Source organism: Fringilla coelebs, assembly GCF_963513975.1.
Source record: "Fringilla coelebs genome assembly, chromosome: 6".
NCBI lineage: Eukaryota > Metazoa > Chordata > Aves > Passeriformes > Fringillidae > Fringilla > Fringilla coelebs.
The window spans coordinates 47,342,531-47,358,801 of NC_140034.1; the positions used below are offsets into that span (position 1 = coordinate 47,342,531).

The window sequence follows — 16,271 nt, forward strand, 5'->3', positions numbered from 1 at the left end:
AACAAGTTTGAGGGCAGATCCATCCATCTCCCCTGAATTCAGCTTGCATTGCTGCAGTTGTTAATTCCTATGTGCTTTGCTCTTTGCCACCCAGCTTGGGTAGCCCTGCCTGGGGCAGCAGGGGCCTGTTGCCAGCACCTCCTGCTGCAGCAGCTGGTAGCAAGGGGAGAGCCCTGGCAAGCAGCTGGCAAACTTCTCCCTCTCTTGCAGTTCCTTTGCTGTGGGAAGCACTCTCCTTTTGGGGACACAACTGATGTTCAGAACAAGACATGCCCACCTGACCAAGTGCACAATGGACAGGTAAGGGAAAGGATTCTCCCACACCATAGTGGGGTTGTGCCTTTACTTTCTAGCTATCAAAACCTCACTGGTGCTAAAGTGTTAAGGAGAATTGTGCTTTTTGATGGTTTGGGGTTGGGATTTGTGTTGTTGGGGTTTTGTTGTTTCAATAACACTGGACACAGTATGGCAGTATTGCATTCAGCTCTGGGGTCCACCACAGGAAGGACATTGACCTGGTGGAGGAAGTCCAGAGGAGGCCACCAATATGATCAGAGGGATGGTGCATCTCTCCTACGAGGAATGGCTGAAAGGATTGCTTTTGTTCAGCCTGGAAAAGAGATGGCACGGAGGTGATCTAATTGTGTCCTTCTAGAAAAGGAGAAAGATGGAGAGGGACTTTTTGCAGGAGGATGTAATGACAAGGGGGAATGTCTTGAAACTGACACTAGTTTTAGATTAAATATTAGGAAAAAATTATTTACTGTGAGGGTGGTGGGGTACTGGCACAAGTTGCCCAGAGAATTTAGGAATTCCCCATCCGTGGCAGTGTTTAAGGCCAGGTGGGATGGAGCTCTGTGCAACCTGATCTAGGGAAAGGTGTCCCTGCCCATGGCTGAGGGGATGGGATTTTTAAGGTCCCTTCCAACCCAAATCATTCTATGATTGTGTGAATCAGGAGAAAGAGCCCTGGCGGATCAGCAGGTCTCAGACCCACAGATGCAGTTTCCTTCACTGCTCTAGAAAGCCTTCAAAATGCTTGTGTTTGCAGCCTGTCGCTTCCCTCCAGCTTCCTGCTCATCTCCTGTGCTTGCAGAGAGTGAGATATCACAGGCATGTATCAGAGCACAAAAAAAACCTGTTTGATTTTTCCACATGACACTAATTTCTGACACTTAAAATGTGTTCCAGTTAACAGCAAATGTGGAAGTTGATGTAATTCCTTTTTCTCCGGGGCATTAAATAGGTATTCAAATGAGAAGCTCATGAAGCAGGGCTATGATGCCCAACAGTAGCTTCCTCAAGTACGCTTCATTCTGGCTCTTTCAAGTATCTCAGTGAGGCTGCTGGAGAAGCCACCAGTATTAGACTGTTGTGCACTGAAGCTACAACTCTCTGAGCATATCTATTGCACGATGATGTTTCTTCCACCAGAGTAGCTAAAGCCACCAGCATCAATATATGGTGTTTCTAGGAAAAACAAAACCACGCCGCTGCAGCGATACAAACACGTTGTCAGGTGAAGATGTCAAGTGCTAGCAGCACACGTGATGCACAGGCGCACGTCAGCCCGCAGGGGCAGCGTTTCAAACCACAGCCTCCAGGAATGTCACATCCCAGGGCAGGGTGGAACTCGGCTCAAAGAGCAGGAAGGGAGAGCAGAACAAAGCTAACAAAGCTGCGCACCGTGTGCGCGACTCATTCCTCCCACTTAGTGGTCTGTTTCCCTCACTTGGGAGCCGGGGAAGTGAATGGCAGGATGTGCTTTGTGTGACACAGGAAAACGCAGTTTGGTGGCCACACTGCATTCACTCCTAGCTTTGAACACTCTTTCCTCGTTCTGCAAATCCCTGCATCAAGGGCATGCTCTTGCATTTCTGAAATGGCTGTCTTGGCAAACACCTCGGGGATTTCTGTGGGGCCATTGGTATGCTTAAGGCTAATGTATATTAATGCTTGCAGCACCTCGCAAAATCAAGCTGTTCATTAGTAACCTTGGGGAATGCATTTGGCATCACAGTGTGCTCTGCTTTTCTATCTTTCCATTTCCTTCTTTCTGTTTTTCAGTGGGTGTAAAGAAAAAAGCTTTTGCTTGACCACACTTAAGCACACATCCTCCCCAGTCCAAAATGCATCACACCAATAAAATTGTAGGCATGTTGTAGTAACAGAAAAGATACCACAGAGTTTGTCTTCCCAAGCTGCAGCAGCAACAGCAGAAGGGAGGACTGCCCAGTTGTGCAATGCTGCACCCCTTTCTTGTCTCCTTTTCTCTCTCTGGAAGTGCTGCTGTGAGGATAAAGCCCCCCACCAAGATGCTGCAAGGGGTATTTGTTTCTCTCTTCCCAGGACTGCCTGCGAGAGATCCAGGACTTTCTGAAGAAGCACATGGACTTTGTCTTCTCGCTCCTGGGCATCGCCATTGGCTTAACGGTAACAGTGTCTGTCCTTTCACATTTTGGCCCTGAAAGGCAGGATCCAGTGAGGAAAAGGTATCTTAAATTAGCCCCCAGAAGCTAGAATTTTGGGTGATTTTGGATGCTGGCAGCAGAGAAACAAGCAGTGGTGGACTCCATCATGGAAATTGGGAAAGGGTCAGGAATCTGGACAGGCTGATGGATGGAGGGGTTTTCCTGCAGGAGGAGGCTCTCTGCACAGTTTTTGTGCCCTAACAAGGCATGGCATCTGGGAGTGGGGAGCAGGATGCATCAGCAGTTGCATTGCATCCACTCAGGCTTGCCTGTGTGACTTCTCCTGTGAGAGGCTGTGTCACCTTGCTGGGGGCTTGTGGATTATGTAGGAATCCAGCAGCAATGGTAGAAAAGGAGATGCACTAAAGCCTTCATATTTTAGGAAATTTGCTGCCTCCTAGATCAAGCTGGGAAGTTGCTTGTGCAGCCAGAGCTGGAAGGTCTTGAAAGCTACTGAGCACCAACAGTAGAGCTGGAGAGCTGTGCAGAAGGGGAAGGTTTCATCTTATTAATGACCACTATATGAATCTGATGAGGCAATGTGTGGGTAACTCACAGGCTCAAAAAAGCAGGCTGCAAAGGAAAGGGGAAGAGTGTGTTGTCTGGGTCCCCAGGTTCTGTCTTTGACGGAGTAACACGCAGAGCGGTGAAATCATCCTCAGATGATGGCTCATGTAGAAAGGCTCTGCAGTTAATTTGGGGAAGAACAAAAGAGAAGATTAAATGCTTCAAGAGAAGCATGTCTTTCAGTGGTGAAGGGGCTCAAGGTCTGCATGGGGAGCTGGAGCAGGCCACTAATTAAAACCAGCCTTCTTGTTTCCCCACCCACTGCTTGGCAGAGGTGTATCACTGTAATTACCTGTACACAAGGACTGTGAACATGTGGTGATGCACACTAGAAAAGGGCATGTGCCAGGAGACTCTTTTCTCCACCATGAAGTGATATCTCCATGCTGCTCCCCAGCCGGGATGGCCTTTCTTGATTGAAAGTGTATTTGGAGATTGTTTTATGCCTTGTGTCTACCTTGGCACATTTATGGATTAAAAGATTCTTCTCCATCTAAATAAAACGCAGAGGAACAAACTATTTGTATTTTATAGCAGGAAAATTAGGAAAACCATCAGGCTTTGCTATGGGGCTGTAAATGTAAAGTCATGTGTGAATATTTGGTGTCACTTTCCAATTTTTCTCCAGTATAAGGAGAATTTCGCATTTCGCTGCAGCTATATTCAGATAAAAGCGGGAGCACTTTTATAACAGATGCACTTTTTTCACAGCTTGATGCTATAGCCAGATAAGGCAGCTGTCTTTGAAGCCTGTGCTAGAGGAAATCTCGCCGTGCAGTTCGCTATTGTGATGGCAGGATGCAAGGGAAGCACGTAAAGAGGGCTGTAGCTGCTCTGATGTCACTGTCCCTTGGCCAACAATGCACACACATCCCCAGATCAAGCTGCAAGCCTAGGCATCAGCACATTAGGGCATACTTGAAGAAAGAGCACATTGTTACAGCCCTCATTATCCTTCCCACAGCAGCCTTACCTTGGATATGTTGCCTGTGTTAATCCTGATGTGTGATACACCAGGCAGAGTATCACAATAGAGAGGAAGTACACTGTTCTCTGTATTTATAACTGTTTGGGGTTAGTTTAGGCATTTGTCTGTTTGTTTTGTTGGGGTTTTTTCTTCAAACAAGACGTGGGTGTTGTGTTTTTTGTCTCTATGGTATCTCTACAAAAGACTACTATTATAAGAGAGGTATGTTTGTTTGCATAGAGGAATGTTCTGTGGCAGGAATTAAATCTGAATTTCCTGGTTTCATCTTATTTCTTGGTATTTTTAGGGCCAGGTTTGAGCTGTGATACGCTAACTCCAATTAGATGTTTTAACTATGTGTTGCTTTTTTTTTAAACTTTCATGTCAGAAATGGTGTTCAGCACTTCACTGAAAACCAGCTCTCCTCAGCAAAATGTGACAGCAGGCAATATTTATGATTGCTTATTTGCACAGATGGAGCATCATAATCAGTTACACACTTAATTGTATGCCTATCTAATTTATTTCCTTTTAGGTTTATGGGATGTTCCTAACTTCATTCCTCTGGTTCTCCATCCACTTCAGCAGCAACCTGTACCGGAAAGGCAAATACATCCTGCGAGAGAGGTAGAAACCTGATGCCTGGGCATCCCTACCAGGCAGAGCCAGCTCTTGGCACAGGAAGATGTCTGAAGTCACCCACAAAATGCCCTGGGAAGGTATTGCGTGGGGTCAGGTGGTGGGATATGTATCACACATTTCCCTTTCCTGCACTACTACTGGGCACAGAGATGCAGATTCCCTCGTTGGGAGACATACGGGCTGTGGCTCCACAAGAAGGACACAAGGAGTTCTTTACAACCAAATGGAGAGAAAAGCCCAGCAAAAATCACAGCATTAAACCAAACTTCTCTTGTGCTGTCATCTGAGCAGTTCCCTGTGACCCCCAAAGATGCAATGTTTCTAGGAAGATGGCTTTGGATCGCAGCCTAGGATCAATGTTGCACTATCAGTAAATAAATGACAGGAAGTGTGTCACCACTGATGGGAAATGTGCTCTGCCAGCCTGGACACTTGCAATGATTAACTTTGGGCATGTTTCTGATCATGCTGGATGCTACATAGGCATCCAATGACTGTCAGGTAGTTTTCCCGTTTTCAAATGTTGCCAAATTTATAGAGCTTTTGGTAGAGATCAGGACAAAAGGTCAGAAAGTAGTAAAGGAACTTTGAAACAACTGACCAACAGAAGGACATATTTCTGTTATTCCTCTTTGGTAATGCAATACAATTTTTTTTTAATTCTTAGGATTTAGTCAGCCTCCTAAATCTTGATGCCACATTGATTTCACAGGGGCTTGTTAAGCCACACCTGTGTCTAATTCTGGGCCCCTTAATTTAGAAAGGATGTTGACATACTCAAACACATTCAGAGACAGGCCAGAAGGCTGGTGAAGGGTCTAGAACACAAGCCCTGCAAAGAGTGGCTGAGGGAGCTGGGGTTATTTAGCCTGGAAAAAAGGAGTCTTGAGGTGACCTTATCACTCTCTCCAACTGCCTGAAAGGAGGGTGTAGCCAGGTGGTGGTTGGTCTCTTCTCCCAGGCAACCAGTGACAGGATGAGACAACACAGTCTTAAGCTGTGCCAGGGGAAGCTGAGGCTAGACATTAGAGAAAAATTCTTCACAGAAGAAGGGATTGGGCATTGAAATGGGCTGGCCAGGGAGGTGGTGGAGTCACAATCCTGGAAATGTTTAAAAAAAGCCTAGACGTAGCATTCAGTGGCATGGTTTAGTTGATAAGGTGGTGTTAGGTCATAGGTTGAACTTGGTGATCTCCAAGGTCTTGTCCAACCTGGCTGATTGTGTGATTCTGTAACTTCCGGCCCTGGCTCTATGTTTATCAGGCTTTGCTAACCCACTGTGCTCTTGTGGTAGAAGGACTTTGATATTACACACACAAACAGAAGTTTAAGTCTATTAAGAAACCAGGACTGATCTCCAGCCAGGTCAAACAATACAATGTCCAACTCCATGTCCTTTTTACATCACTTTATCAATAATAAACAGAATTTGTAAAAGGCTGTCAGTATAGCTGAAACAACAGCTCCCTGGTGTGCTTTGCCCTCATGTTGAGGAGACAGACCCACTTCTGAGCTGAAACCCATCACTGCAATATATGTAGCACCTGCTGTACATTATACAGTTGTGTGAAATGTCTGTTGAACCAGCAACAGCTTTCACTTCTCTTGTACGTAGTGGGTTTTAGGCATGAAAAATTGTAATTGTTTACTGAGATAAACATAGACAACCCTATGTTCAGGACAAGTCCCAGCCCTCTGGCAGGGGCTGCTGCATGTACAAGAACAGCAGTACAGCCTATAGCACCTGGCTGGCATTTTAACCTGGGCTGCAACTACCTTGCATTGGAAAGAGTTGTGTTGTGGAGGGCTGAGGGAGGGCTGTCACTTCTCATTCCCCGCCCTTGGAGCCAGCAGAGCCTCACTGTTGACTTCACTGGAAGCAGGATGAAGTTCAAACTGCCCCAGTGTATATTCAAGCAACCTTCTGGCAGTCACCAACACACCTCAGTCTGGCAGGGAATTGGGTATGATATGCTGTTCCCAGCTTATGCACTTTCTAGTGGGGAAGTATTCACTTATACATGTATATGTATCATCACATATATTGATCTCTGGAAAGAGACAATCTCCCTTGTGAGCTCCAGCTGCTACTGTCAGGCTACTGCTACTGTTATTCCTCAGTCCAGCTGGCAGCTCATGTGGCTCATGGTTGCTTCAATAAAGATGAATTTCCTGCAAAAGGCCATCATTCCTCCTCTTCTTGTGCCATGCATGAAGCTGCCTGCATTGCTTGAGGGTTTACACCGTGGGGGGACTCGGGAATTCTTTCAGTGCTGGGAATAATCCCCAGGCAGCTTGTGCTTACCAGTCCCAGCAGTGTGCTGGAGGGAGAGGATGGCCTTGGTCCTTTGGAGGAAAAGGAGCAGCTCATCAGCCTCAGCCAGCTGATGGGCCAGCAGGCTGGCACCTGTCAGGGAGTAATGCAAGCAGAAGCAGGAAAAATGCTTAAAGACATGTTTAAGCTGTAATGACCAGAGTATTTTGTGGAAGAAATGTCTATGATTTCACTTTTTAAAGGATTAGGTAGCCAGGTGTTGCACACTGCTCTGCATTGGCTAGTTAACTGCTGATATTCTACCATATCAAAAAACATCATGGACAAATTGGAGGAGTCAATGTCATCAGTGTGGGTTACCTGCTCAAGGCTCATCAAGGGGTACAAAATACCTCTGTTAAAGCATCACCACCAGGACTGCTGAAGCTTTAGGTGCTCCATCTTCCCTGGTCAGCTTTTAATGTAAAGGCATAGTTGTGGATAGGAGTACCATATATATGATGAAGGTATCTGCTTTTCTGCTCCTGAAAATTGCAGAGGGATGTCATCACAGAGTGGCAGGAGCCCCTGGTGCTACACACAACACAAGCTCTGGGAGATGAGTGTGTCCAGCCACTGGCCATCTTGTGAGCTTTATTCCCATTTCATTAGCTGCTGGAGCTCCCCCTTCAACAAGGAGGTGACAGAGCCATGCCTGGTTGGACACGCTCTTCTCCCAGAGTTTGTGTTGTGTGCAGCAGCAGGGATGCAATGGCATCCCGCTGTGATTTTCAGAAGCAGAAAAGCAGATACCCTCTGCTCCTTGATTTTTAGAAGCCCATTACAGAAATGTGCAGTGTTAACATTTTGTTCACAGTTGTAGAAGTGGCAGCACCAAGGGGTGGCTGGATGGAACCTGCGGGGTGGGTGAGTGTTAAACAGTGTTTTTACACCTCTGCCAACAAAATATCCCTGTCCTACGATGAATGCTTTTGCACTTACTAGTCCTTAATTTTCTGCTGGCTAGGGGCAAATTACAGCTCTTGTGTGACCAGGGCAAAACCCCAGGAACTTATTGAAAAGTGGTGCAAAGAGTTACACAGTGTTGAGAAGAGTGAGAGAGAGATTTTGTTGGGAGAAGAGCATGGAGCTGAGCATTGGGGATGCAAGCCAGCAGCCAGACAAGGAAACACCTGCAGAGCAACGAGCCTTCCTGGGGCTTGCTCTAAAGGAAGCTGTTTGCTATAAGCATGTCAACACTCACACTCTGCTGGGAAAGAAATCCTATTTATGTAGGCATATATGGGAGAAAAAAAAATAGAATTTTCAGACTAAAGGTGCAAAATTAAATATTTAGTTGTGAATTGGCTCCAGCTACTTGTCAATTAAGTTGCAGCAATTATCAGTTATTTCCACTAAGATCATCTGGGCACTTGAAGTCTGCCTCTCTCTGAGCATGCGTTAGCTTCTGCTCATGAGTTACTTTTTTCCTTTTACTTTAGACAAGCTCCCAGTTCTATCTGAGGAACAGGAAGAGGGACCAGCATAAGGCCAGGTTGCTGTGGCCTTTGTGGCCACCTTTGGGGCTACCTATAAGCTTGTGGGGCCGGGCAGCGTCAGCCCATAGGAGCAGCAAGCACCTTTTGTGCTGCTCTTTTCACTGCCTCTGCGCTGCTCAGGCACTGCTCTGCCAACAGGGGCATTAAATTCCATAGAGACCCTACACAGGGCTCACCATATGCTCGTGGCTGGACTGACCACATCTTGCTTATGAGCCAGAGGAGCTTTTCCAGCTTTTCCACTCACTCTGATGGCAGTGGATGATGCTTAGAGCACTTGAGGAAAGCACTGGTTAATTATACAATAACTCTCCACAGAGTTTGGTGGTGAGGAGAGTGAGAATCTTTCAACCTTGTGCTGTGCTGTCTTGACTCCAAACCAGTTTGCTATTTCCTGCCCTTTTGACCATGTGTTTGAGAGCTCTTACTATCCTTGAAATACAACTTCCTCATGCAGCAGCCCCTTCACTATGCAGCTTGGATTGATGCCTGCAGCGTGCTCCTAGAGAAGACGCTGCTGAGAAAGTCCTTGAAAAGCCTTAGAAGCTGGCAAATCTGGGTGGACCCTTGCAGTGCTAGAGTGTAAGCAAGCCAACTCCTGCCAAGGTAAAGCTGTGTTTATAAGCTGCAGACACACAAAATATTTTTGGAAGTAATAGTTGATAGACACATATTTTTCTAACCAGGTGCAGAAGTGATGTGTTTGGAAAAGCAGCTGGCTATAATTCTCCTCTAGAAATGCAGCCAGACGTGGAAGATGCCCCACACAGACCTTGGCCAGCACAGCTGACAGTAGTTGAGGTCAGAAGCTGCTGTGAATACACAGATTCCCACACATCCTGCAACTTTCACATGAAGTGTCATTGCAGCTCTCTCTGTTGGTAAAATGCAGCTGGGCAGAAAAGTGATCTATTTCTTAACTGCGTAGTTCCTCTTCTGGGAGAAGTAGCAACTGGCAGCAAGAATCAAACCTGTCCACTGAGAGACATAACAATGTGTGGGACAGAGGGAAGAACCTGGGGGTGAAGGGGGAGAGCTCTGGAGAAGTCTTGGAGGCTGTTTTAGAAAAATACAGGCTGTGAGTGTTTTGCAGCTTTTGGCCAGAGCTATCAAACCCATAACTGATTGCAGGCCTGCTGGTGAATCTACTCCACTCCCCACCATGCCATCCCTCTCACCCCCAGCACGAAACTACTGCTACCTTCATCCCCTGGCATTTGGGGGTCCCTCAAACAGATTTATACCCAGAGGCAACCTGCATATCTCCCCCTGCCAGGAGGATAAAGGGGAAAAATCCACCTCTGTATCTGGAAGGGATATATGTGGTGGATGTTCAGGCTTGCAAGAAAGTGGCACATATTGGGAGAAAAATGTTCAGACAAGCCTGGAGGTGCCTAATAACAGCTAAATCCTTGCTGTCTTCCAGTTGCTATTCCCTTAGACTCCAGCAAAAAAAGAAGAAAGGTCCTTCCCAGCATTTCTTGGAGGAAGATGCATGCCCCTGCATTGCTCACCGTGGAGTCACTGGCAATCAGCTAGCTGGGTTGTTTATATTATCCCAAAACTGAATCCCCCATCTCCCCTCAGCATCACTGAGTGCTATTGTTTAGCCCCTGTGTGCAGCAGCTTGCTCACGGGCGTGCTTGGTTTCTTTTTAGCCCTGTTACATCAGCAATAAACGATTCCAGTCTTTATTCACCTACTAATGAATTATACATTGATTATACAATAAGAGCTCTCTGCACTGAAGGGCTGGGCTCTGGCACCTCCCAAAGCACAGCTCAGCCCAGCTGTGACTCAGTCTTCTCTGATGCCCTGAGAAAAATGAATGTTCACTTTCTGGCCTCATGAGCTAAGAAGAGAGAGCTTCTGCTTGGATAGGAAGCCCGCCTGGGTTTTCACTCCCTCGGCTGGAGCTGCAGCAGGAGCTGATGCTGTCCTTCCCCCACCACTTATATAACCTGACCCATCACCATAGATACATTGATATAAATATTTAAAGATGGCAGAGAGACAGGTCAGGCAGATGGGAACCATTTGTTGAGTTTATTAGAAACAGAAAGTTCAGGCTCAGCTACAGGTCTCTGCTTGCTACATCCCTCTCCCCTGAGGCTGCAAGGCAAGTGCACTGTCACAGAGCTTCGACTCAGCTTATAGAGATGGGCATGGGGATTTTTGACGAAGCAGGCACCATCCTCTCCTGCTAGGGCACAGAAAAGGTGTTCTGAAAATGTCCCCTTAGACTTGGGGATTAGATTCCTCATACTGGTTTTTCTCTATTCAAAATGAAGGTGTTGGTTGGCTCCCCAGGGGTGTAGACAGGTCTCTTCTGAGGTGATGGAGCTCCATAGGCCAGTACATTGACTGCATTTTGCCTTTGCTCAAGTCTCTTCCTTGAAAAACAGCATTGTGGGGTGTTGGCTGGCAAGGAAATTACCCCTGAGTGCTCTGGGACTGTTAATCTTCCACAGAGCGAATTTCTGAGTTTCTTATCATGCATCTCCAAAATGTCCTATTTAAAGATCTTTGGTGATGCTGCAGTTGTTTTTGTGTTGTTTTGTTTTTTTTTTTTTTCCCACCACAGGTAAATTGAAAATTCAGGCTATTTCTGTAGTATTTTGCAATAAAAGTAAGAAGTGGTGGTTAAAGCTAACTAGGACCTCGCCAGCAAAATGATGTGCATTTTATTCCCATGGTTTATCCATCAGTTTTGGGCTGGCTGAAGAGGGCAGGGGGATTGCCATGCAAGCCCAAAGCATGCAGCCAGAGTATGATATCAGTAGCCATCCTGTGGATAAGGGATTCCCCTCTGCTCTCCCAGATCTCCATCAGTAGGTGTTTAGAGCCTGCCTTGATGGTCATCAGTTCATGTCCTGGTTGCCAGCTCTTGAGGCGTGTAAGAGCAGGGGAGGATATGTGTCTGTCCTCTCCTCTATCCCCCCCCTCACTTTTTATAAAACAAAAGGGGTTTTAAGGGGGGAAGCTGCTGGAAGGCAGGTGGGCACCTCTGTGGGATAATCAGGCTGAAAGCCCTAGGGGTTGTGTTTGCTGAGTGCCACCGAAAGGGATGTTCTGCTAAACTGGGACTGGGAGGCAGCATCTGCTCTAACGGACCCTGGTGAGTCACACCCAGAGATGTGCCAAAACCCACAGCCTTTTATAAACAGGTTCACAAAAAACCCCAACGACCCAAGCCAAACAGACAGAAAAACTGCTGCAAGTGCCTCCTCTCTCAGCTGCTTCACTCTACCGGCAAACCCAATTGCAGAAGCACATTCAAATAGCCCCTTGGGGATGGGATGATTTTTTTACTTTGGCATTTGCGGGATTTTTTTAAAAAACATTTTTAGAGGTTGGTTTTTTTGTTGTTTTTTTTTTTTCTTTCAGGGATGAAAGGCTTGGGGGGAGGTAGGTAGCTTCCTCACAGCCCTGCCTGCAGCTGGCTGCTCTGTGAACGACTTCATGCACTGAGCACTTGAACCAGCTTTTCCTCCTGAAGAGGGAAGTCATCAGCCCTATTCATAGCACTCACACTCAGTACTGGCATGTGACACCCAGACACGAACTGAATTTTTGCAAATTAGCTTTACTTATTTATAAAGAGCTGGTAAAGCTACTGAGAGCCTTGGAAAGGTAGTTGTGGTACTTTATAGGCTGTACAGCAAGTAGTGCACTGTGAGAAATGAATATGAAACATGAGAAATGAGTGTACAACACCTGAAATCACACAGAGTCCTGGGAAACAGTGTCTGTTATCTTGTCACTGCTATGGTGATGGCATTTTCCTTCCGGTACCTAAAGGCCAAAGTTTTCAAATATACCCAGCTGCACTGCTTAAAAGAACAACAACAAGAAAAGACAAAGCTTGAAATACTTTTCTGCTTCCAACTTTTGGAGAAGACTCTTGGCATGGCCAGTTTAAACCCAGTAGGCTTTAGGCTATAACTGGAAGCTTCTTGTTGTAGGAGATGGTGGGACTGTGTCCCTGCCACAGCTGTCACTGAGCCACATGTGCTCCAACAGAACCTTAAGGAAGCTTTCAGAAACAGAACTCTGTTGGCTCCAAACCAAATTGTTGCCCAATACAATTTTTGGAATATACAAAAAAGTTTATTTCTTGTTTTCCATTTCCCTTCACTCCCCAACATAGGAGGAAAAAAGGGCAGGAAGCAAGAGAAGAAAAGCCACAGTGGGGGGGATAAAAACAACACAAAAAAAGCAATTCTAAGCTCCCTAGAAGCAGTTTCAATGCCAGCCTTGTGGCAGTGATTGCACTGCTCTCCAGTGCACAAAAGTGGATTTGAGAGTCATTTTCCCTCATAGGTGGTGGGGCTGCTACTACTGAAGGCTCTACTGCTGCTGGTTCCTTCCTGTCCCACTCACAGACTCTCCAAGCAGCATCTCTGAGAGTTTTTCTGGAAACAGCTGCCTAAGTGCATGAGAGACTTCTTGGTTCATATAGTCTCCTGTTTTCGACCTTTCCTTTTTCCTTTTTCCTTTCCTTTCCCTTCCCTTCCCTTCCCTTTCCTTCCCTTCTTTTTTTTTTTTGGGGGGGTGGGGGTGTTTACTATTTATAGCTGTAAAGGACGGAGGTGCAGAAATGAAGGCATCCCTGTGGGACACTGTGCTGGAGCCAGTGAGCAGCTCTGCGATCCTGCCGTTATCATTTGGACTGATGAGCAGAAGCCACATGGGATTACAGCTATTGCCGTGACCAGATGGGTCATGCTGATAATTCAGGACAGCAGTTACATGCATAAATAGCCTGGTGAACCTCCAGCTTTGTTGGTAAGTCTGGATGGGTGAATGTGGCTTAGAGACAAAGGGGTTATGAATCCACGGCAAGCCCACAATCAGGGACATACTCAGCATAAGTAATTAGGGAACGGAGCCAACTTCTATTCATTCCTGGTCCCTGCTGCCATGTAGGACATGGGCTGTGACTGAGGAACACAGAAAGTTTTGATGAACCTGACAAAGCCCTGGACCAAAGCCCTGAGGGCAATGGGATGATTTTTGGAAGCTGACTTGATTTCTACATACATGTGTAGGAAATGTGTGATAGCTAACAGCTCTTTCCTGACTATGGGATGCATGGCTGGGAAGACTCTATCAGTGTGCAAATACTTGGGTGAGACGCTGCTCCCTGAAATCCTTCAGTGGAGGGAAGCGCCCAGGCAGGAAGAGGGCAGGTTTCCCCACATGACGCTGTGGGCGGGTGCCAGGTTCATATTTAGCTTGGTGAGGTGCTGACCTTGGCTGGAGCTGCTCGCTGATGGCTTTTCCAGGCATCCTCCTGTGCTCTGGTTGTGTGACTTACCACCCTGCCCCTGGAGAGGTGAATGAGCTTCCTGGAAGCATAACACAGGGTGAGAGCAATTTATATCTCTAAGGATGAATGAGTGAGCCAAAGTGGGTCTCAGCTGAAAGCTTGGGAAATTTCATCCTGCTTCTACTGGTAGCTTTGAGAGGGGAGGGGGTTAACTAAAATTCCAAAGCCTGTTGATACGTATGGCCCTGTTTTTTTCTTTTACCTTTTTTTTTACTTCTTTTGAGGAAAAAGGAAATGGGAAAAGTGGGGAAGGAAAAGGAAAAAAAAGAAATAAAAAAAGAAGAAAAAAGGGGGGAATCTCTTTGGTGGGCAGCCCTGAAGCCCCCCTGATGCCCTTGTTACCCAGTAACCAAAGTAAAACATTCTGAGTGGCTCTTCTGAACTTGATGCAATTGCTTGCAGTACCGAAGACACAAGCTTAGACTAAAACTGTTCAGCAGAGCAGATTTAGAGATCAAATAAGAGGAAGAAATCAGGAAATGCTTCTCTGAATTTCAAACTGATAGTTTTAATGCAAAAGACCTTTGCTCTTTATTTTTGAGGGGGAGGGAGAATTCCCTTATGAATGCACCCTCAAACTGTCCTGTACAGAAATACAAAACCTCTTGCAACCTATTCACAGGTTTCTCCCTGCACCCCAGGCTGCCTGGTGATATTTAGGAGGTGGCAGTGAGTTTTAAGGGATGGTGGTAAGGTTTGGGAGGTTCCTAGAGGCCCCCCAACACCTGCCCCTGTGGCTCCTACCTGTGTGTAGGAAATTTTGTTGTGCGCTGCCCCTGAAGGGCGAGGAGAAGGGAAAAATGTAGAAATAAATAAGAGCACATATAAAAATGGGGAAAAAAGAAAAAGGGGGGAAACAGATGAGAAAAAATGAGTGAAGATGAAAGAAAGAAGGGAAAAAAAGAAGAAGGGAAGGGAAAAAAATTAAATAAGGGGGGGTAAGGAAGGAAGGGAAAATTCAAAAGACGAATAAAAAAGAAAAATTAGAAAAGAGGATAATAGAAAAAAGAGGGGAAAGCAAAAAGGAAAAGAGGAGTTAGGAAAAAAGAGAAACTGTGAAAAGTGGGAAAGGAAAAGGAAAAAAAGGAAGAAAAAACCGGTGAAACAGCAGGCGACCCCCGGTTTCGGGAAGGAGAGGGGGGTGCCTGTGCCAGCCCCGTTCGCTGGGCGTGTCCAGGGGCGTGTCCAGGGCGTGTCCGAGAGGCGTTTCCGGGGCGAGGGGCGGGGCGGGGCGGGCTTTCAGTGCCCGCCGCCGCCGCCCCGGTCAGCGAGGCAGCGCAGATTCGGGAGAGCCGTCGCCATGGGAGTGGAAGGCTGTACCAAGTGTATCAAATACCTCCTTTTCGTCTTCAACTTCATCTTCTGGGTGAGCACAGGGGCGGCGGGAAGAGGGCCTGTGGCCCCCCAGCCTTTAAATAAGGGGGCTGCAATATGGCCCTTCTGCCTGCGCCTAGTTTTAGCCTCCTTCTTGCCCCCCAGCATTGAGACTTGCTGTCTGGGATGTGCCTTAGGGGCTGCTTATTTTTCTTGTCTTTTTTTTTTTTTTTTTTTTTTTTTTTGGGGGGGGAGGGCGGAGGGGCTGATCATCCTTTGCTCTTTTTATTTTCATGCATGCATATGTATGTAATTGTACACGTATATCTATTTATGTATTTTTTAAAAATAGATATACAGAGGGGGAGGTAGAATCGTAGGATGATTCGAGGTTGGAAAAAACCTTTAAGATGCTCGCGTCCAGCCGCTACAGATGTTTATGGGCGCCTTTCGGGGCGGGGGGCAGAGGCGGGGGGGGCTCCCGCAGCCCCTCTTGCTGCGGGTCTGCGCTGGGGAAAGCGGCGCTCCCGGGAAGGAGGGAGGGAGGGATGCATGCAGGGATGCTGCCAGGCGGAGGGAGGGAGGGAGGGAGGGGAGGCGCCGGCCGTGCCGCCCGCCGCAGAGGAGGGGGCGTTCAGCAAACACGGGCGGTCTGGGGCTGGTCCCGCGCCCCCCGCCCCGCAGCGGGCGGCGGAGCCGGGACCCGGCCGCCCTGGCCCCGCGCCGGGCACCGCTGCCCCCGCCGCCCGGGAAGTTATTTTAGGATGCAAATTCTATCCAGGCTGGAGAGGCTGCCTTTCCTGAGAAAGTTTTTCTTGAAATAATCCATCCAGACATGCGGCTAATTTAGCAAAAGGCGGCGTATCCCGGTTTCCCTGCAAACCAGGTTTGTCCCGGTTAGAAACGGCCTCCGGCAGCGCAAGGTTGGCTGGCAGGAGTCCCTCCTGCTCCTGCGCTCGGGGGCAACGAGATATGCCCGAGCAGGCTGCTGGTTTCGTGTTTTAAATACTCTGGTTTCCATTCCACGGAATGCTTTTTTGTCTTGGAAGTGAGTCCAGCCCCACCCTGGCAGGCAAGGCACCGCTTGGATGCCCCTTGTCCAATGCCCTGTTCCCCTTGTCTGACGTCCCGCTCTGTTGTCGAGTATTTGGGATTTAATTTTTTT

The 16,271-nt window shown here is 47.3% G+C and overlaps 2 protein-coding genes across 2 annotated transcripts in view; both read left to right on the top strand.

Moving 5' to 3' along the window:
- The window catches only part of TSPAN32 (tetraspanin 32), a gene marked incomplete at both ends in the record, with an annotated part of 28,560 nt that extends 23,924 nt beyond the window's left edge, over nucleotides 1–4,636 (top strand). The window contains 3 exons of the mRNA XM_084207649.1: nucleotides 211–300; nucleotides 2,350–2,433; nucleotides 4,541–4,636. Coding sequence (XP_084063775.1) covers nucleotides 211–300; nucleotides 2,350–2,433; nucleotides 4,541–4,636 — 270 coding nt within the window. The remainder of the gene's footprint in view (nucleotides 1–210; nucleotides 301–2,349; nucleotides 2,434–4,540) is intronic.
- A 10,368-nt stretch (nucleotides 4,637–15,004) lies between these two features.
- Nucleotides 15,005–16,271, top strand: part of CD81 (CD81 molecule) — a 33,200-nt gene continuing 31,933 nt past the window's right edge. Inside the window, exon 1 of the mRNA XM_084207040.1 lies at nucleotides 15,005–15,158. Within this exon, the coding sequence (XP_084063166.1) occupies nucleotides 15,093–15,158 (66 nt within the window). The 5' untranslated portion in view covers nucleotides 15,005–15,092. The remainder of the gene's footprint in view (nucleotides 15,159–16,271) is intronic.